General features: G+C 35.0%; 1 protein-coding gene across 4 annotated transcripts in view; it reads right to left on the bottom strand.

Moving 5' to 3' along the window:
* Window positions 1-17582, bottom strand: part of DNAlig3 (DNA ligase 3) — a 590685-nt gene that overhangs the window by 94907 nt on the left and 478196 nt on the right. For all 4 annotated transcript variants that reach the window (XM_069834626.1, XM_069834625.1, XM_069834628.1 and 1 more), the window contains exon 23: window positions 11774-11905. In XM_069834626.1, coding sequence (XP_069690727.1) covers window positions 11786-11905 — 120 coding nt within the window. In that variant the 3' untranslated portion in view covers window positions 11774-11785. The remainder of the gene's footprint in view (window positions 1-11773; window positions 11906-17582) is intronic.

Raw genomic sequence — 17582 nt, forward strand, 5'->3', positions numbered from 1 at the left:
GTTTAAACGTTATTCAACATTGCTCCTTACAGAACATAAAATGTACTTCTATAATTGCTGTTTTAAATATTTTCAAACTGAGCCTCTGGTACATTTTAAAGTCTGTATCAAATTAGCCCGACTTTTTCCTACTGTATCATATTAGCCCTACTTGACCCTATATTCAAGTTCTAATTAGGTGCAATTCGAACCCACGACTAACGTTTCGACGTAGCGTTATCGGAGATACAATACTAAATACAACCACTTCAAATGATACACTGACATAAAATCTGACAGACATGACCTTTGAATAGTTTATCGCACTTTTGCTGCATGCAACTCTAAATATTAAACACTGATCAGCTCCTTGTCCTGCTACTCGACAGTTTGCTACGTTTACATATGAGTCTGAGGTTGTAGTAATGACAAAGTTTGTGTATTTGGCTTGGGGAATTTCATGGTTATAATCTCATTTCGGTCTACACAGAGTCTAACGTAAGTAAAGTGGATGCTAAGAGACTTAAATGCATTTGTATATATGCAAACATTGCAAATTGCGGCGTCATAGTTAAATTAACTTTACCATAACTGTACTTTCTTTCCTTATCGACTTGTATTGAAATGTTAGTACTGCAGATAATAGCCTATCCATATTAATTACAAATATTAAGACTGAACAAGTCCGTAACTTTAAATACTTAGTTTCCTTCTATCATACAAGAAGGAAGAGTTAACAAACTATAATACTGAAAAACTAAGTTATAAGAAGCATGATCAAATGAAACCCGTTTTTTTCCGCGTCAAGAGATCTCCTGTCCTTGATGTATGATCACGTGGTATGTGGACATGATAGTCGAGTGCCCAAAACAGTTTACTAGCAAGAGTAAATTTTATATTCAGAATCTCCTTTCCCTGCAACAAATGTCATCACTAAGACTCAAGATCATGGTCTACCCTCCACATATCATTGTCGGTACATACATTTGTACATGAATTAGTAGAAATATGTACTGTAAAGTGGTATTGTTTTGTTGTTTAATCAACTATCCGAAGATAGGTCTAAACATCAACATCATCATCATCATCATCATCATCATCATCATCGCACTACTTATGAAGAAACTAAGCCAGGAGATAATGGTGTAGAGTGGCTAGTTCCTTTTCCCTTCAATTGCATACACTGCCGACTAGCTACATATTACACTAATCAGACGTCATATGTACAGTAGTGGCAAAAAAAAAAAAAAAACCGGACCGACCCTTGTAGCTGATTTCAGAGCCTTGTTCACTCCAGAGCACGCTAGACTGCTAACTAAGACTTTCGTGGTTCGAATCCTGCCTGGGAAAGAAACATTTTTGTTCCTTATTCAAATTTATTCCCAATACTTTTCGATTCCAGCGATATTTTACTACTTAATTAACTTATTATTCCCAGAACATGAATTTTACCAGCAATTGAAAAGTATTAGGAATAAATCTGAATAAGAAACAAAAAAAGTTTCCTTCCCAGGCAGGATGCGAACGAAAGTCTTAGTTACCAGTCTATAGTTTTCTGGAGTGAACAAGGCTCTGAAATCAGCTACAAGGGTCGGTCCGGTTTTTTTGCCATTACTGTACACAATTGTTCTTCCTCTGACACATATTAAAGCAGTATATTCCTTGTAAAGCTCTTGATTTTAAAGAGCAAATATTAAACTCAGTAGAATACAGAGCATCCGATAAAGAACTCCGGGAGTTTTCAATGAAATATTTTTTATGAAATTTGAAACAGAAAAGTATATAGCATAATATTATCAATAAGGACCCTATTTTACGGCGAATAAAAATATTTAATTATGATATAAATGTTGGTTAATTTCGGTGTTTCGCACAGAAACATAAATTCTCTGTTACTTTAAATTTAAAAAACATAACGTTTTGACTCTTGTAGTGCAAAATATATTACTGTACTTTCCTACAAAGACTGGAGGTCTACATCATTAATGGAATCTTAAGTACGTCGTATATTTTAACAATTAGTATATTTTTAAATTAGCACTTACATGTTATGTAGGGAAAATTGTCCATTCCCGTGTCCATTGTGTGAATAATATAAACTAATAAGTTACCTAAAACCATTTAAGCTATGTCTGCTTTATATTTAAAAATAAAGTCACTCGAAATATAGTTAAAATAATAAATTCAAAATTCTCTACTGAAATAATGTTTGAATAATTCATAATTATGAACCTTTGTAACTTTATATTAAAACTTCCTAAAATGAATACAAATTTCAATTGAAAAACACTAATTTGGAATAAATTCGTGCTAATACACAAAATTTCGGGTTACTTCGCGACTTTAAACTTACGATATTTTCACCTGGAAGAGCTTTCATCAACAGTAATCTCAGTACAGGGTTCAGTTTATCTAGAGAAAATAAAAACTCGAGATTTAATTGACTATTACACGATTAGAAGAAATTATAAAAAGATTAGAATAATAAAGTACTCTAATACAATAAAATAGGTATTAATTGACTTACTAAAATTATATTTCACTAATGTTAGCTTCACCAAAACGTTTGGACGTAGCCGAAATTTTCAGTTGACTATCTATGCAGGAAACAAATGATGAACGCAAAGCATGTTTTATAGTACCATAATGAATTTGCAGTTTGAAATGTTGAAAAACAAAGAAACAAATGCTATGGAAGTGATAAAATTGTTGCGATAAACAGCCATGATTAGATGAAACACGTCCTTTCGTACCGTTTTATGGTCAAAAGTAGTATGACGTAGTAAAAGTGTAATAGCAGAAAATCTGTATTGCGCGCATCCGTAGTTTGAGAAAAACTAGGTATCTCTAATTAACAAAATAAATACCATAGACTAAGTTTGATTATCAGTTCAATATGTGTACCATTTACAACCTTACAGATACGAAAACGGAATTCCACCTCGGATTTTTATTTTTTATTTTATTAGGTTATTTTACGACGCTTTATCAACATCTTAGGTTATTTAGCGTCTGAATGAGATGAAGGTGATAATGCCGGTGAAATGAGTCCGGGGTCCAGCACCGAAAGTTACCCAGCATTTGCTCATATTGGGTTGAGGGGAAAACCCCGGAAAAAAATCTCAACTAGGTAACTTGCCCCGACAGGGAATCCAACCCGGGCCACCTGGTTTCGCAGCCAGACGCGCTGACCGTTACTCCACAGGTGTGGATTCCACCTCGGATGACACTCGTGTAAACATATATGTATAGGAATTTTTTCTGTGGCTGCTGTTATTTTATGGTGCAGGTTAAGCAAGGGAATAGGATTTTTCTTGATATAAGTTGGTGTCTCTTACGTAGCACGAAAAGAAATCCACTAGAACCAAATAGGGACTGAACGGTTTCTAAACAATAAGATCTCTACCTTTCAATTTCTCTGGGAATCGATCGTTGAGCACAGTCCACAAAATCGTGGCATAAGGTTACGGTGCTTCATTCTGTTGGAAAATGAGGTTGGATGTGATGAATGAGCTGCATAGCCTATTGTAAGCATGAAGTTTCAATCTCCTGTGAACAAAGTTATGCACAGTGATTTTAGGAACGTTTAATTGACGATTCACACTACGAATTAGGCGCCTCGGGCTACGCTGGAAACACAGTTGAATTTGTTCCACGATTTTCGCACTTGACGCAGGCCCACTTGGTGAGTGTCCTTTTAAAACACTTCCTGTTTCCAAGAACTGTGATTCCACTTACGGATGTTTTTATCACTCGCGTGCATTCCTGCCATACTTTCGCCTGAAATTCCTTTCGGGACTTGTCAGTTATCACGGATTGTGCTTGAGCGAACATTACATGTATGCCAGCGATGTCAAGGTCAAGAGCATGTAGACGGTTCTGCGTGCGATCAAGCACTCACTGGTTGCAATTAATCTATTCTGCAGGCAGCAGCAGAGAATAAGAAGGGGTCAGCAAAGTGAAGTCTATTGGCTTGTCACTGTAAGATAAATTAAACTGTTTTAAATAATAGATAACGTGTTACATTCATACAAGACAACAAATCAGAACATGTTTTGTAGAGTAGCATAACATGCTTATTATCTTTTGATGATCTTGGTATAAGTCATTTCAGACCAGATTTCATAACGAGTCTACGCTATTAGCATCGATACTTTTTGTACTTTATTCTGTAAACTTAAATGGAATGCAGCGAGGAAGAACCTCTGCAGTATATCTAAACATATATTGATTACTATTTACTGTCAATAAAACAACAAAATTTCAATACATCATTATGTCCATCAATTAATAATTTTAGGCTTTTCATATTGTTTCTCTTCGTAACTAAATGCTTTCCATATATCAGACAAAGAACATTTCCGCCATATGGGGCAGGGTGCGATACTAGATTACGCAAGAGTGAAAGATAAATGATTAAACAAGTCTACACTCATAATCCCATAGACAGAATTTGGAAGAATCTCAGAAGGCATAAAGAGACCAAAATGGAAATGTAACGTGCTCAAGAGAGCCTAACACAATTTTTTTAGGATGGTTATAATGATAATGACGACGATGACGAAGATCACATACACAAGTACACTTCTTTATGTGACCTCAAAATATGTATTACCGCCGAAATTTGAAAAAAAAAAAAATAAAAAAAAAACTATTTAAATTTTTTTACTGTGTTGCTATATTTCAAACATACATTAGCCGAGCTGCGGGATCATCGGCTTTCTACGCTCTTTCCGTGTTCCAATAATGAGACAGTAGTGACATTTGTAGTGGGAAGAGATGATAGGACAATTTTTTGTGCTACACTTACTATATTCCTACCATGATACTCTATAATACATTATTCACAATAATCGGCGCAAAAAATTACTGTAATGTACAGAATTCCCAAGTGGACAGTTGCATGGGGTAAGCGACAACAGAATATCCCACCCTGAAATTGGCGCCAACGTCTGCGACATCATGTACAAACCTAGTAATTCAATCACGCTTTTTTCTAGTTTGCAATATTCAGATCAAAATGAAGACGAGCAAGCAAAGACCAATGATATATCCATATTATAGAACAGCGATCATCAGCATACTGCACTCTCGGGCTAGCGTCGCTTACCTGCAAGTCTCTTACAATACAGCGTGCACCCGTAGCCGCTGCGGGTAGGCTATACTGTCTCCCTATCCCTTTTGCACGACGAAGCATATTTTGTTGCACTCCTTGCACTTTACCCATTTCAGCGAGTGCTGACGACCATGTTCTAGAGCGGCTCTATGCAAGTTGTTGTTGTTGTTTAGTCAACTGTGCGAAGACAGATCTGAACCTCACAAGTGATACCAAGAAGCCACCACTTATGAGGCAACTAAATCAGGAGATAATGCGGTAGGGTGGCCAGTTCCTTTCCCCCTCCATTGCATACATCGCCGACTAGCTACATATTACAATAGACTTCAGACATGGATGAATATAATATAATAGGATGCGAAACTGTGGTCAGCTCCATCTGACGGAAGGAGGTTCAAATAAGATGATAAGCGCCCGACGTCGTGGGTGGTGAACATTAGAACTACGTGTTGGGTGATTACCCACACTTCTCTATTTATTCGTTCGAGACGAACAGACGATGCTCGAGAAAACATGGCAGCCACAAACTTGCTAAAGAGTGGACATAAAGAGATACTAAGTGTGTGTATAAGCAGTATATGTTAAACAGTGATGTTTATGGACATTGTAAAAATAGTCTTGTTTAATGTATTGTAAAGTAATAGTAATACAGTAAATTGAACTATCTAAGTAGTTTTAGCAGACTTTTCCATTGCTCTGTACACTAAATACCCAAAGAATACAATCCCAATTATCTAACCTTTTGTTTTATTTTCCGCCTCTGTCTGGTTATATTTTAATTGGAAAGTGTAAAATAGATCGTCTCTTTTATCTTCCTGTTGGCTCCGGTAAGGATTTTCAATGGAATAAGGTGTGAGAAATAAAAATGTAAATGTTGTATTTTAAATTGAGTTAGTTGAGAATATCCGGGTTACATCAGCTGCTTGTCTATGCGGATGACGTGAATATGTTAGGCGAAAATCCACAAACGATTAGGAAAAACACGGGAATTTTACTTGAAGCAAGTAGAGAGATAGATTTGGAAATGGAAATATAAAAATTGGAAATTTATCTTTTGAAGAGGTGGAAAAATTCAAATATCTGGGAGCAACAGTAACAAATATAAATGATACTCGGGAGGAAATTAAACACAGAATAAATATGGGAAATGCCTGTTATCATTCGGTTGAGAAGGTTTTATCATCCAGTCTGCTGTCAAAAAATCTGAAAGTTAGAATTTACAAAACAGTTATATTACCGGTTGTTCTTTATGATTGTGAAACTTGGACTTCATTTTGAGAGAGGAACGCAGGTTAAGGGTGTTTGAGAATAAGGTGCTTAGGAAAATATTTGGGGCTAAGCGGGATGAAGTTACAGGAGAATGGAGAAAGTTACACAACACAGAACTGCACGCATTGTATTGTTCACTTGACATAATTAGGAACATTAAATCCAGACGTTTGAGATGGGCAGGGCATGTAGCGCGTATGGGCGAATCCAGAAATGCATATAGAGTGTTAGTTGGGAGGCCGGAGGGGAAAAGACCTTTAGGGAGGCCGAGACGTAGATGGGAGGATAATATTAAAATGGATTTGAGGGAGGTGGGATATGATGATAGACTGGATTAATCTTGCTCAGGATAGGGACCAATGGCGGGCTTATGTGATGGCGGCAATGAACCCCCGGGTTCCTTAAAGCCAGTAAGCAAGTAAGTTGAGAATATCGATAAGGGTGGGAGGGAAGGAATATTTTCTGCATAGTTTAACATTTTCGTCACCAGGTGCGCTGCTAAATGCATGGAGGAATTAGTTTTTGTTTTCGCTACTTCGTGCGCTGCTAAATGTAATAAGTTCTCCACCGTCCAACAGATGGCACAAGACCAGTTTCTACATTAGCGCCTCTAGCATGTGTTACGGGAAACTCAGTAACTTTCGCATCCTATTATATATTCATCCATGCCTTTATTATTTTTTTTATTGGGTTATTTTACGACGCTTTAACAACAGCTTAGGTTATTTAGCGTCTGAATGAGATGAAGATGATAATGCCGGTGAAATGAGTCCGGGGTCCAACACCGAAAGTTACCCAGCATTTGCTCATATTGGGTTGAGGGAAAACCCCGGAAAAAACCTCAACCAGGTAACATACGCCGACCGGGAATCGAACCCGGGCCACCTGGTTTCGCGGCCCTACGCACTAACCGTTACTCCACAGGTGTGGACTCGTCCATGCTTCAGATGCATACAAACAATAATTGTTCTTCCTTTGACACATATCGTCAAGTGAGATATGCTGCCTGATAATAGATGTACATATCGGCCAGAATCAAAATCAGAGGACCTATGCAAATTAACAGTACGTTATAAAATTGTTAAGTATATATTATATCCTCTCAGATGATCAAGGACCAGTACGAGGGATTTTGTTATCCTACAATCGAGACTACACGGCTCACCTCGGCCACTGCCACTAATTTTTTACTTCACTTCCCAGCCATAGGACATTCGAGAGCGATAAGTGGTTGGTGGAAATGAACTTCGATTGTCATTGGCTGAAAATATATTACAATATTCATCCATTATTCATTCCTGTGGTACATTTTAGGTCTTGAATGGATTTTCCTTTTCAGTATGTACATGTGGGACAAGTTGCTCTTTTTCCGGAGTTATTTCACCTGTTTCGGCTCACATGAAATGCCATACAACAATTCCCACACAACTGTTTCACAAACGAAGTGTCAGCTGGACCTGTTGTCTGGGAAGAAGTCCCCAGTACACCATATGATGCAACAAGATTCTGAGATGAAACTGAACAGAAGGGAAGGAAACAAGTGATTTCGCATTATTACAAGTCTTGTTTAAAGAAAGGAAATAGTTACAGTTTATATTTAACACAAATTGTCGACTTCAAGTTTTAGAAAACATAAGAGAACTGTCGATCCGACGATTACTTAAATTCGAAATAAAATTGAAGACAAATGACTAATATTAAATATTTCGCTTGGAAAAGACTCCCATTCTACAATTATTGTAAATACAACCGAAGATACAGAAAATACTCTGAGCAAAATTGAATTTTATTATTCCATACAAAAGCCGCAAGGAATTGTTTTCGGAATACAGTCAGATATAAGCGATCGCTTTTGTGTCTGTTCAGAATAAATATTACTTCGGAACAGAATGCTCCGAACATATGTTCTTTTAGGGAACTTCGACATCTGTGAAAATCTTTTTTTTTTCCAACCTCTTGTCGAATGTTTGCCGAACTGTGGCTTCACAGTGATGCCCAGCTCTTGATATCATACTGCTTTAAAAGGGGAGTAGTATTACATCTAAGAAAAGAAATCTTACGAGAAGCAAATACACATACGTAACAAAGATTTTCAAGGAATTGTAGCGTAAAGTACTGTATTACAATTTATATTCGAAAGAAATTAACGTTTTGTGCCTTTTATTTAAACAAGAACAACAGCAGCAGCAGCAACAACAACAGCAACAGCAACAACGACTGTCTCAATAGACCGTTCCGCCTTCAAAAGAAATTTTATGGATCTATGAACTGGTCTGTCCATCTCATTGGTGGTCTTCCTTGCATTTTTTTCCTGTTGTTTTGTATTTATAAAATCTGCGTGGGTATGTTTTGTTCCATTCTTTCAATATGATGGAACCATCGTAATTGATAATCTTAAATTTTATCCAAGATTTTAAAAACGTTTAATTCTTCCCTAATGTCACTATTTCTACACGGTCTGTCCTCTTATACCCTGCAATCCCGCGAAGGAAACGCATTTCTGCCACCTCTATTCTTCCTTTTTGTTGTTTAGTTAATGTCCAACATTCTGAGCCACAAAGTAATGCAGGTACAGTCACAACTTTGTATAGAATTTTAGAATTGTCTCTGTTCATTTTTTTTTTGCATAGCGTCTTTTTTATCATTTCACACATATTTTGAAATATAATTTTAAGGGAAAAATTGTTCCGGGGCCGGGTATCGATCCCGAGACCCTTTGCTTAGCGCTCGAATGCTCTACCGACTGAGCTACCTCAGGAACCACATACGACACCGTCACTATTCTTCCCTTTATATCCACACAACTCAATTGGGTTAACAAGACGCCAGAACCCAACTTTGAGTGCACACAATTCTGTGTGACTTAAATTGTGGCTTTCTGTTAACGTACCTACAGTAACGAATAACGGGTTTCTGGCGTCTTGTCAGCCCATTTGAATTGTGTGGATTTAACTCTAAATTAAATTGTCTACGAATATAATATATTGTTGTCAACTGGAGTGGTTGCTAAAGAAGTTCAAGAAGTAAGAAACGAACATAAGAAAACTCCCGAAAATCTTGTAAAAAATGTTCATGATATTACACAATACAAGGTGTTCAAAGTGTATACATTGTCATACCCGATCCTTTCAACTCAAGCATATTCTATGAATATAATATATTATTGTCAACTGGAGTGGTTGCTGAAGAAATTCAAGAAACAAGAAACAAACATAAGAAAACTCCTGAAAATCTTGTAAGAAAATGTTCATGATATTATACAATGCGAGATGTTCAAAGTGTATACATTCAGTCATACTTGACCCTTCAACTCAAGTACATAATATTCATTCTCTTTTCAAGAATAAAAATATTCTATCCTTATAAATTCGACAAATCCTACACGAACTCACATACGAGAAAGAGACAGGAGATGAGGAAGAAGGAGAAGAAAGAAGAAGCAAGGGAAAAATAGAAGAACCTCCAGAGCGAGGATGATGTTACAATACCATTGGTTGACGATATTGATTACAATGACGATTATGATGATGGTATTGACTAATAGTGATTAAAATGGTTTTGTCTGGCTACCTAAATTGCTGTTCAACTGCGTAATACGACGAATACTGTAATATTTATAAACAACAGTTTATATTTCCCATTTAAATGCATAACTATTGCGGATATGAGCCCCTAGAATAAGCGCGTATAACGAGTTTCACAGAATGATTAATACTCGTAATGCGGATTATGGAGAATTATACATATTTCGTAAATGCCTCTACACAATGATTATTATGAGTTACTATTTATTACATACATCGTAAATTGTAAATACTTCCACCTTAGCAAAACACTTAACCACGCAATAAAAATGTATCTGACAAGTTTCGTGCCAATTTCGCTAATTTTGCCTTTTCCATCCTTTATATAAGAAACGTCGTTTTAAAAGTAAACGTAATACTGTCCCTGTGGATCTGCATTTGAATCCACTAGCAAAGTGCACTTGAGTCGAAACCCTTTGAGAGCGATTATACACGGATAAGTAATGTATAGTATAAGGAATGTGATCTATAATTTAGCTGCCAATATACACCGTAAGACACAATAAATAGAAATATAACTGAAATTTTAAGTTACATACGTAGTACTTGACAAATCTTAATAATCTTTAGCTTAGAAAAATCAGTCGCGTCACCTCTCAAGCCATGGTAGGGGCAGAATGATACCACTTATGAATACGTCACAATTTCACTTGACCAGTGTCTACTATGAACTTTGTGTTCTAACATCGTTGAACACTTGTTAGAAATCGCAACCCTCTCTTCGAATACGAATTCAGCGTGATGAAGAAGTTCGAAGATAGAATTTGTATTTAATGCACAAACTTATTTAAGAAAAAATGAATGGGTCATGGGAAGAAGCGTCAAGCACATGTGTTCACAAAAGCCTGGCAAGAAAACTAATAAAATGGAAGTTTTATATTATATTTGGGATCTGTTTTTGATTTTTTTTTCTTTTTATAAAGAGAGCCCGAAGGCTTAAACAGTAGTCTGAGGTTTATTGTGCCGATCTCCTTGTCGTGGGATGATTGTTGAAACTCTTAAAGCCGCATTTCTGTGAGTACGTGATTCACTGCTTGATGCCATCTTACCGATTCAGCTACAGCGTCCAGGTCTGACGAGTCTCCCTGCTGACACTCCGCAGTCTCCTCAGATAGATAGAACCTGTTCACAAATCGCATACTACGATCTCCTGCATCCTCTATTGACCTGAAGATCGCAGCATCGCAAATACCGCGACCTGCCAGCTGTCCGAGGCAGCTACATGCCAACTAGATCTCTAGTCCACTGTGCATGCCCCTATGCAGGTCTATGCAGGCGAAATGAGTCTGAGGTCCAACGCTGGAAGTTACCCAGCAATTCTACTTCAAGTGGTTGAGGGAGAAAACCTCAGAAAAAAAAAAAAAAAAAACTCTACCAAATAATTTGTCCAACCAGAATTTGAATCCGGGCCAGTTCGTTCATTAATTTTATGAATGAATTTGTTATTTCACGTTCTGTATTATAAACATTTTCGTGAATTATAATTCCTATATCACGGCCAGACATACTAAGCTTACTCCACAAAAGTGGACTGTTTTTTATGTCTTACTATTCTCATTGACTTTTTTTTTAATTCAATTTTTTCTTTATAAAGTGCATTCGAGTAGACTACGACTTTAATATGACGGAGAATTTCGACCTAATGGCTTGGAAACTTCTCATGTAAGAGATGAATTTTTGGTATTGAATGATTTTAAGGAGAAATTACAAACAAGATCTAAATTTCATCATGTATTTCTCAAATTAATGTTTTATCAGCTAATCAAAGTAAAATTGTTCAATTAACCTTTACTGAGATACTGAATTACAGAGTTCAAACACTCACTAGGTAGTTGCTTCAGGCTTTCCTGACGGCGTAGCTGCGCGGCTCTTGCAACTCCTGCAGCTTGATGGAGTCCCACAACCAACGTAAGGCCACGTGTCGAGCTTCGCGCGGCCACGTGTCTCCCTCGTCGTCCTGTAATTAATTGGACATGCAAGAATAGAGAGGAATATAAAAAATTACACAATAAGATCGGAGCCTATTTTTTCTCTAATTTGTTTTACGTCACTTCAATCAAATAAAGGCGCAGATAATGTTAATAATAACAAGAATATTTCGCATTAAAACAAAAGGTTACGAGTTCATGGTGTTGTTACGCCTGCAGATTCCTGATCGATTTCACAAGAGCAGCTATATCGGAAGGAAAGGATTGGCATTTCGGTGTGAATACCTATCACACAGGTTATCTAATAAAGTATCCATATTTCGATACAATGATACTTCGCATAAGTAACACATTAACCAGGAATAGCAGAACCACTGGAATCCGTGCGTAGGTCGCTATGGAGAATAACATTAAGAACATCGTATTTGTAAATTGAATCGGTTTATGTTAAAACCGAATAAGTCAGTTTTCGGCGATTTTCGTTTTTTTACCGTATCATGTACGGTACTTAAAGTCAAGGCCTATCGATCGACATTAACACCGAAAACGTCATGGTATCCGTTATGTTGTGTCTGATCTCTTCTTATATCTTAATTTCTGTTAAAAGAGAATAAGTCCTTGACTTTTTCGTTTTAACACAAAACGGACCGGGCGAATGCATTCTATCTTTCAATGTTGGTAAACTTATTGTCATTCCGCCAAGTGCAATTATGAATAGGCTATTAGATTTCTGTTCATTACTGAGCTGAAATTGGTTGTGCTTCCTTTCATTGGTTGTATTACAGAACATTAATTTCACCTGAGAAAAACATCAGGGAGTGATAACATACATATATTTAGTAGGCTACATTAGAACATGCATTTCCAACAGGCAAAGTACCTATTGGAAATAAAAAGGCGGAAGATGTGAAAAAAGTAGTGAAATAGGCTATGTGTCCTCAGAATCCCAAGACTTCTATGATGAAATAATCTTACGGCCTGCCACTGAAGAGAGAGAATAGTAAATTTTTGTTTGACTTGTTACAAGGAATTTTTTATGTGATTTCAGTAAGTTTGTCTATAGTATTATTGTATGTAATAATTTTCAGAGAAGTGTATTAAATTTAAACTACTTCAACATACATAAAATGTATATTGAATTTAATAATATTACTATTCTGTTATTTTTAATCTAATACATATTCATTTTTCCTTGTATTAATTCAATATATTAGTTTTGTTTAAGTGACAATATAAATGTTCTAGATTCTGCAGATTATTAGAAAACTATGTATTGAGTATAATTTTGAAAGAAACTATTAAAAACGTCAGTAAAATACATACTTTAAACGAATGTATGTAGTTTTCCGATTTTTATTTGTTAAAACAGAATAAGCAAATTTTCGAAAATACTTTTAAAATCAAAATCTAGAGTTAAAATCCAATTTATATGCAGTGGTAACTGAAGTAAGAATGTTTTAAAGTATGTGTAAGCATAATCACTTTCATGCACTTAGTATTAATTGAAGTAAACTGTTTTTTTTCTTTCTACTGCAAACCTTGAAATTTTGACTTATTTGGTTTTCACAAAAACAGATTCAATTGTAAATTTAATTTTAAAATATGGTATTTTTAGAGAAGTTTTAATCACGTTTAAAGGATGACAAAAAAGAATGCTGTCAAATGGATTTAGGTCAATTCCGTTATACTATGTAATTTAAAATCCCTCGATTTCCGTCTAAAATAAGCTAGATTTATATTTCTAACTGGAGATTAAAGATTAGTACTTCAGAAGTGTTTTATTTTAAGCACTTATTACCAATTGAAGAGTCCACTGCAAGAATGATGGATGTCACTTTCTTGTCGAAAATGAACCAAAACTGTCAATGCATAGCTTAAGACATATAGAATGTACATATAGAATTATATGGCATTAACACTGATAGTCATTGTCCAGTAATGATCGGAAAATCACAGTTAAGCTTTGAGCACTAAGCATTTCAAACTTTCAATTGCTTCTCCTGCAAAATGTATTCCAAATGACATCCATCATTCTTGCAGTGGACTCTTCAATTACAGTAAGTATGGGATTAAGACAAAACCGTATTATATTTCTGCACTAATCTTTAACCTGTACAGTACAGTACAGTACACCATTAAACTTGAGAAATCAGCATATCCCATAGGAATTGAAAAAAAAAAAAACGATTTGGCACACTTTCATATGCTGACAATCAGATTTCAATATAAAACATGAAGGTGATTTGAAAAGATTCTCTAGAATTTTAAATGACTCGGCTGAATTAATATGAATATTTTACCATTTAAACGAAAGCAATAACATTTTCAAGAAGACAATACAAGAAGAATAAAAATGTTATAAGAAACCAAATTATAGACCAGGTTAGGAATTTTAAATATTTAGGTAATTCTATAATACATTTTAGAGGAGAGGAACTCCAGAGTCCATAGCAAAGTATAATATACGAATAATAAATGATATTCTACAATGTCATTATAAAAAGTAAAATAATGTAACAGTAAAATATTTTATAATAGCTAAATGACATTTTAAAATGGAGTTCTAAAAAGTAAAATATAATATAATAAGTGACATTACAAATGACATTCTAAAAACCAAAATATAACATAACGGCGAAATATAATATCATAAATTACATTTTAAAATCGAAAATAATGTGATATAAAAACAAAATATAATAAATGTTATTGAAAACGAAATTTTAGGAAGTGAAATAGAATATAATAAATAACATTTTTAAACTGATATTTTGAAAACCAAAATAATAATAATTTGCCAGAGTAAAGGCCATACGGCCTTTTCTAACAATCAAGCAGGAGTAAAACTGCGATATAAAAAACACTACAAATTTACAAAATATATTACACACAAAAAATTAAAGGAGATAATCATAATACAATGTAAACAATAAGTCAGTAAAAATAAGACATAATATTTAACACAGAAAGAAAAAAAAGCATAATAACATGTGAACAGTAAGTCAAAACAAGTGCGACACGTACAATGTACAAAAATATGAGATAATAATAATAATGAAGAAGAAAATATAATATAATGAATGGCATTTTAAAACGATATTCTTAAAGGCAAATGAGTCGAGAAGCTAGGACATTTTGCAACATTACAGCTAAGCCGGTTCTTCTGCATGGAAGTGAATGTGGGCTCTCTTGGTAAAAGAGAAGAGAAGTGGGTAAGAGCAGCTCAAATGAGATTCCTCCGACCGTTACTAGGTGTGACAAGAAGAGACTGCCTAAGAAATGACTACATTCGTGTACGACTTGGAGTAATTAATACAGTATAAGATAAACAGAACAATCGCTCAAGTGTAAGAAGTACGTAGGTAGAATGATAGATGAGCGTTTCACTGAAAGGGCTTTACGTTATACTCCAATGCAAAACGATTGATAGGAACACATAGAAAGAGATGGCAAGAGCACGTGATGTGACTGGTTGGTAGTACTTCTGAACAGGTAAATAAGTACCCGACCTCTGAATAAAAGAAGAAGAATACGAAGCACATATTACCAGAATTAAATTCTGTTCTAGTCAAGTACATTTGGTTTGTTTACCGTTCTACTCGTAGTCTATATAATAGCAGAATAGCGATAAATGCGAGGTGGTGTCTGTGATTCCCAAGTTCTCTCTCAAGGAGCATGCAGCATCAAGTGACGATTATATACACTGTACCATTTACACAAATACAATTAGCACAGACCGGTCTGCACATGCAAGTGGCACAAATTAACTCTATTGCGGAGATCTCGGGTGAGAAATGCATTTGATATAGCCTAGGGAGTACTTATCTCCAGATGGTCCTATAATAATCGATCTTTAGCCGCCCATTTGACCAGTTGACTGATGATGCTATTGAATAGAGGGAGTTGGTTCAGTATCGAACACTTAAGATTTTTTTATTATAATTAAAAAAAACAATTATTATATTAACTTTATTTTTCTTTTTAACATGAATTTAACACATCAACTAACTACTATTTGTAATACTCGTATAAACACTTAAATGACATATACAATTTTATATAGCTCAACTAAAATATGTTTTTATATTGACTTAATCTGTTTACTATGTATTGTATTTTTTTGTTTAGCATAACTGATGAATTGTATGTACTGTAAATTGAATAGTATACTCTATAGGTCAACTGATGAATTGTTTAAGCTTATAAATTGAATTAATCTACTTCATATGAATTGTATAGCTTAACGAAAATAAGTTTGTAAATTGAACTAATTTGATTGTATATATTTGTATAGTTTGGCTGATGAATTGTATATGTTCTTAAAATGATTACTAGTCTGTGTAGCTCTACTGATGAATTGTATATAGACCTACTGTAAATTGAATGGTAATATGTATAGCTCAACTGATGAATTGTTTATGATTATAAATTGAATTAATCTATTTGATATTAATTGCACAAATTTGTATAGCTTAATGAAAGTATGCTACTTTGTATTGTATATATTTGTATAGATTTGGCCGATGAATTGTATATGCTTTAAATTGAATAGTAATCTATATAGCTCTACTGATAAATTGTTTGTGTTTGTAATTTGAAGTAGTTTGCATGATATGTATTATCAATTTCTGTATATCACAACTGGTTGAATTGTTTATGCCTTAAATTTAATTAACTTGTTTTGTATTATACATATAGCTCAACTTATGAATGATCGTTTGCGTTTGTAAATTTAATAATCTGATTGGCTATGTATTGTATACTTTTAGTAGAGCCATCGATGTAGCTCAGTCGGCAGACTCGTTGGGCTGCTGATCCGGAGCTGCGTTCGGGCTTGGGTTGGATCCCCCTTTGGTCTTTGGTTTCTTCCGAGGTTTTCCCCAGCCGTGGGACTGAAGCCGGATGGTCTATGGCGAGTCCTTGGCATCAACCCCTTTGATTTGATTACCTGGTTGGGTTTTTCCGAGGTTTCCCCCACCAAAAGGCAAATGCCGGGTAATATTTTGGCGAATCCTCGGACCTCATCTCATCTCACTACATCTCGCAAAAAAAAAAAAAAAAAAAAAAAAAGATGTAAAAAATTGAACAAAATTGTAAAAATTGTAGAAAATTACTAAATTGTAAAACTATAAAAATTTGTAAAAATTGTAATTGTAATATTGCAAAATGTTGACTTGTTCCACATCTTAAAGCTTCATTGCTCATGTAAGATCTATGGAATAAAATAAATGAATGGAATGAATGAATGAATGAATGAATGAAAAATGAATCTCAAAAATGCTGTAAAGAAATAAAGCGAACACAAAAATTTGCATATATTTAGAAATGGAGTACCTTACCGGACACATTTTTAATGCTACAATAATCGCATTCATAGTTGTTTGATGTCTCCGGAACACTGACACAAGCTTCGTTGAGTCCACATTTTACACGACGAACATTGGATCCAGTCTTCATTATGTGTTTTTCCACACAAAATGCAAGCAATTTCAATATCTTCAGAAATATGGGTTTCTTTCTCCTTCTTTGAGGTTCTTTTTTAGCAGTTCTTCCAGACAGAAAGGCTTTTCCTCGCAGAATTTACTAAACTTCCTTCTAAATTAGTCTTCTTTCTTGTCTTACAAATATTTTTATAGGGACTGGGCTTATCAGAATATCTTTAAAATGGCCAAGTGAAGGTGTGAATATAATTTCTTATCTTGCTCA

This window comes from Periplaneta americana, chromosome 9 (assembly GCF_040183065.1).
Source record: "Periplaneta americana isolate PAMFEO1 chromosome 9, P.americana_PAMFEO1_priV1, whole genome shotgun sequence".
In the NCBI taxonomy this organism is placed as follows: Eukaryota; Metazoa; Arthropoda; class Insecta; order Blattodea; family Blattidae; genus Periplaneta; species Periplaneta americana.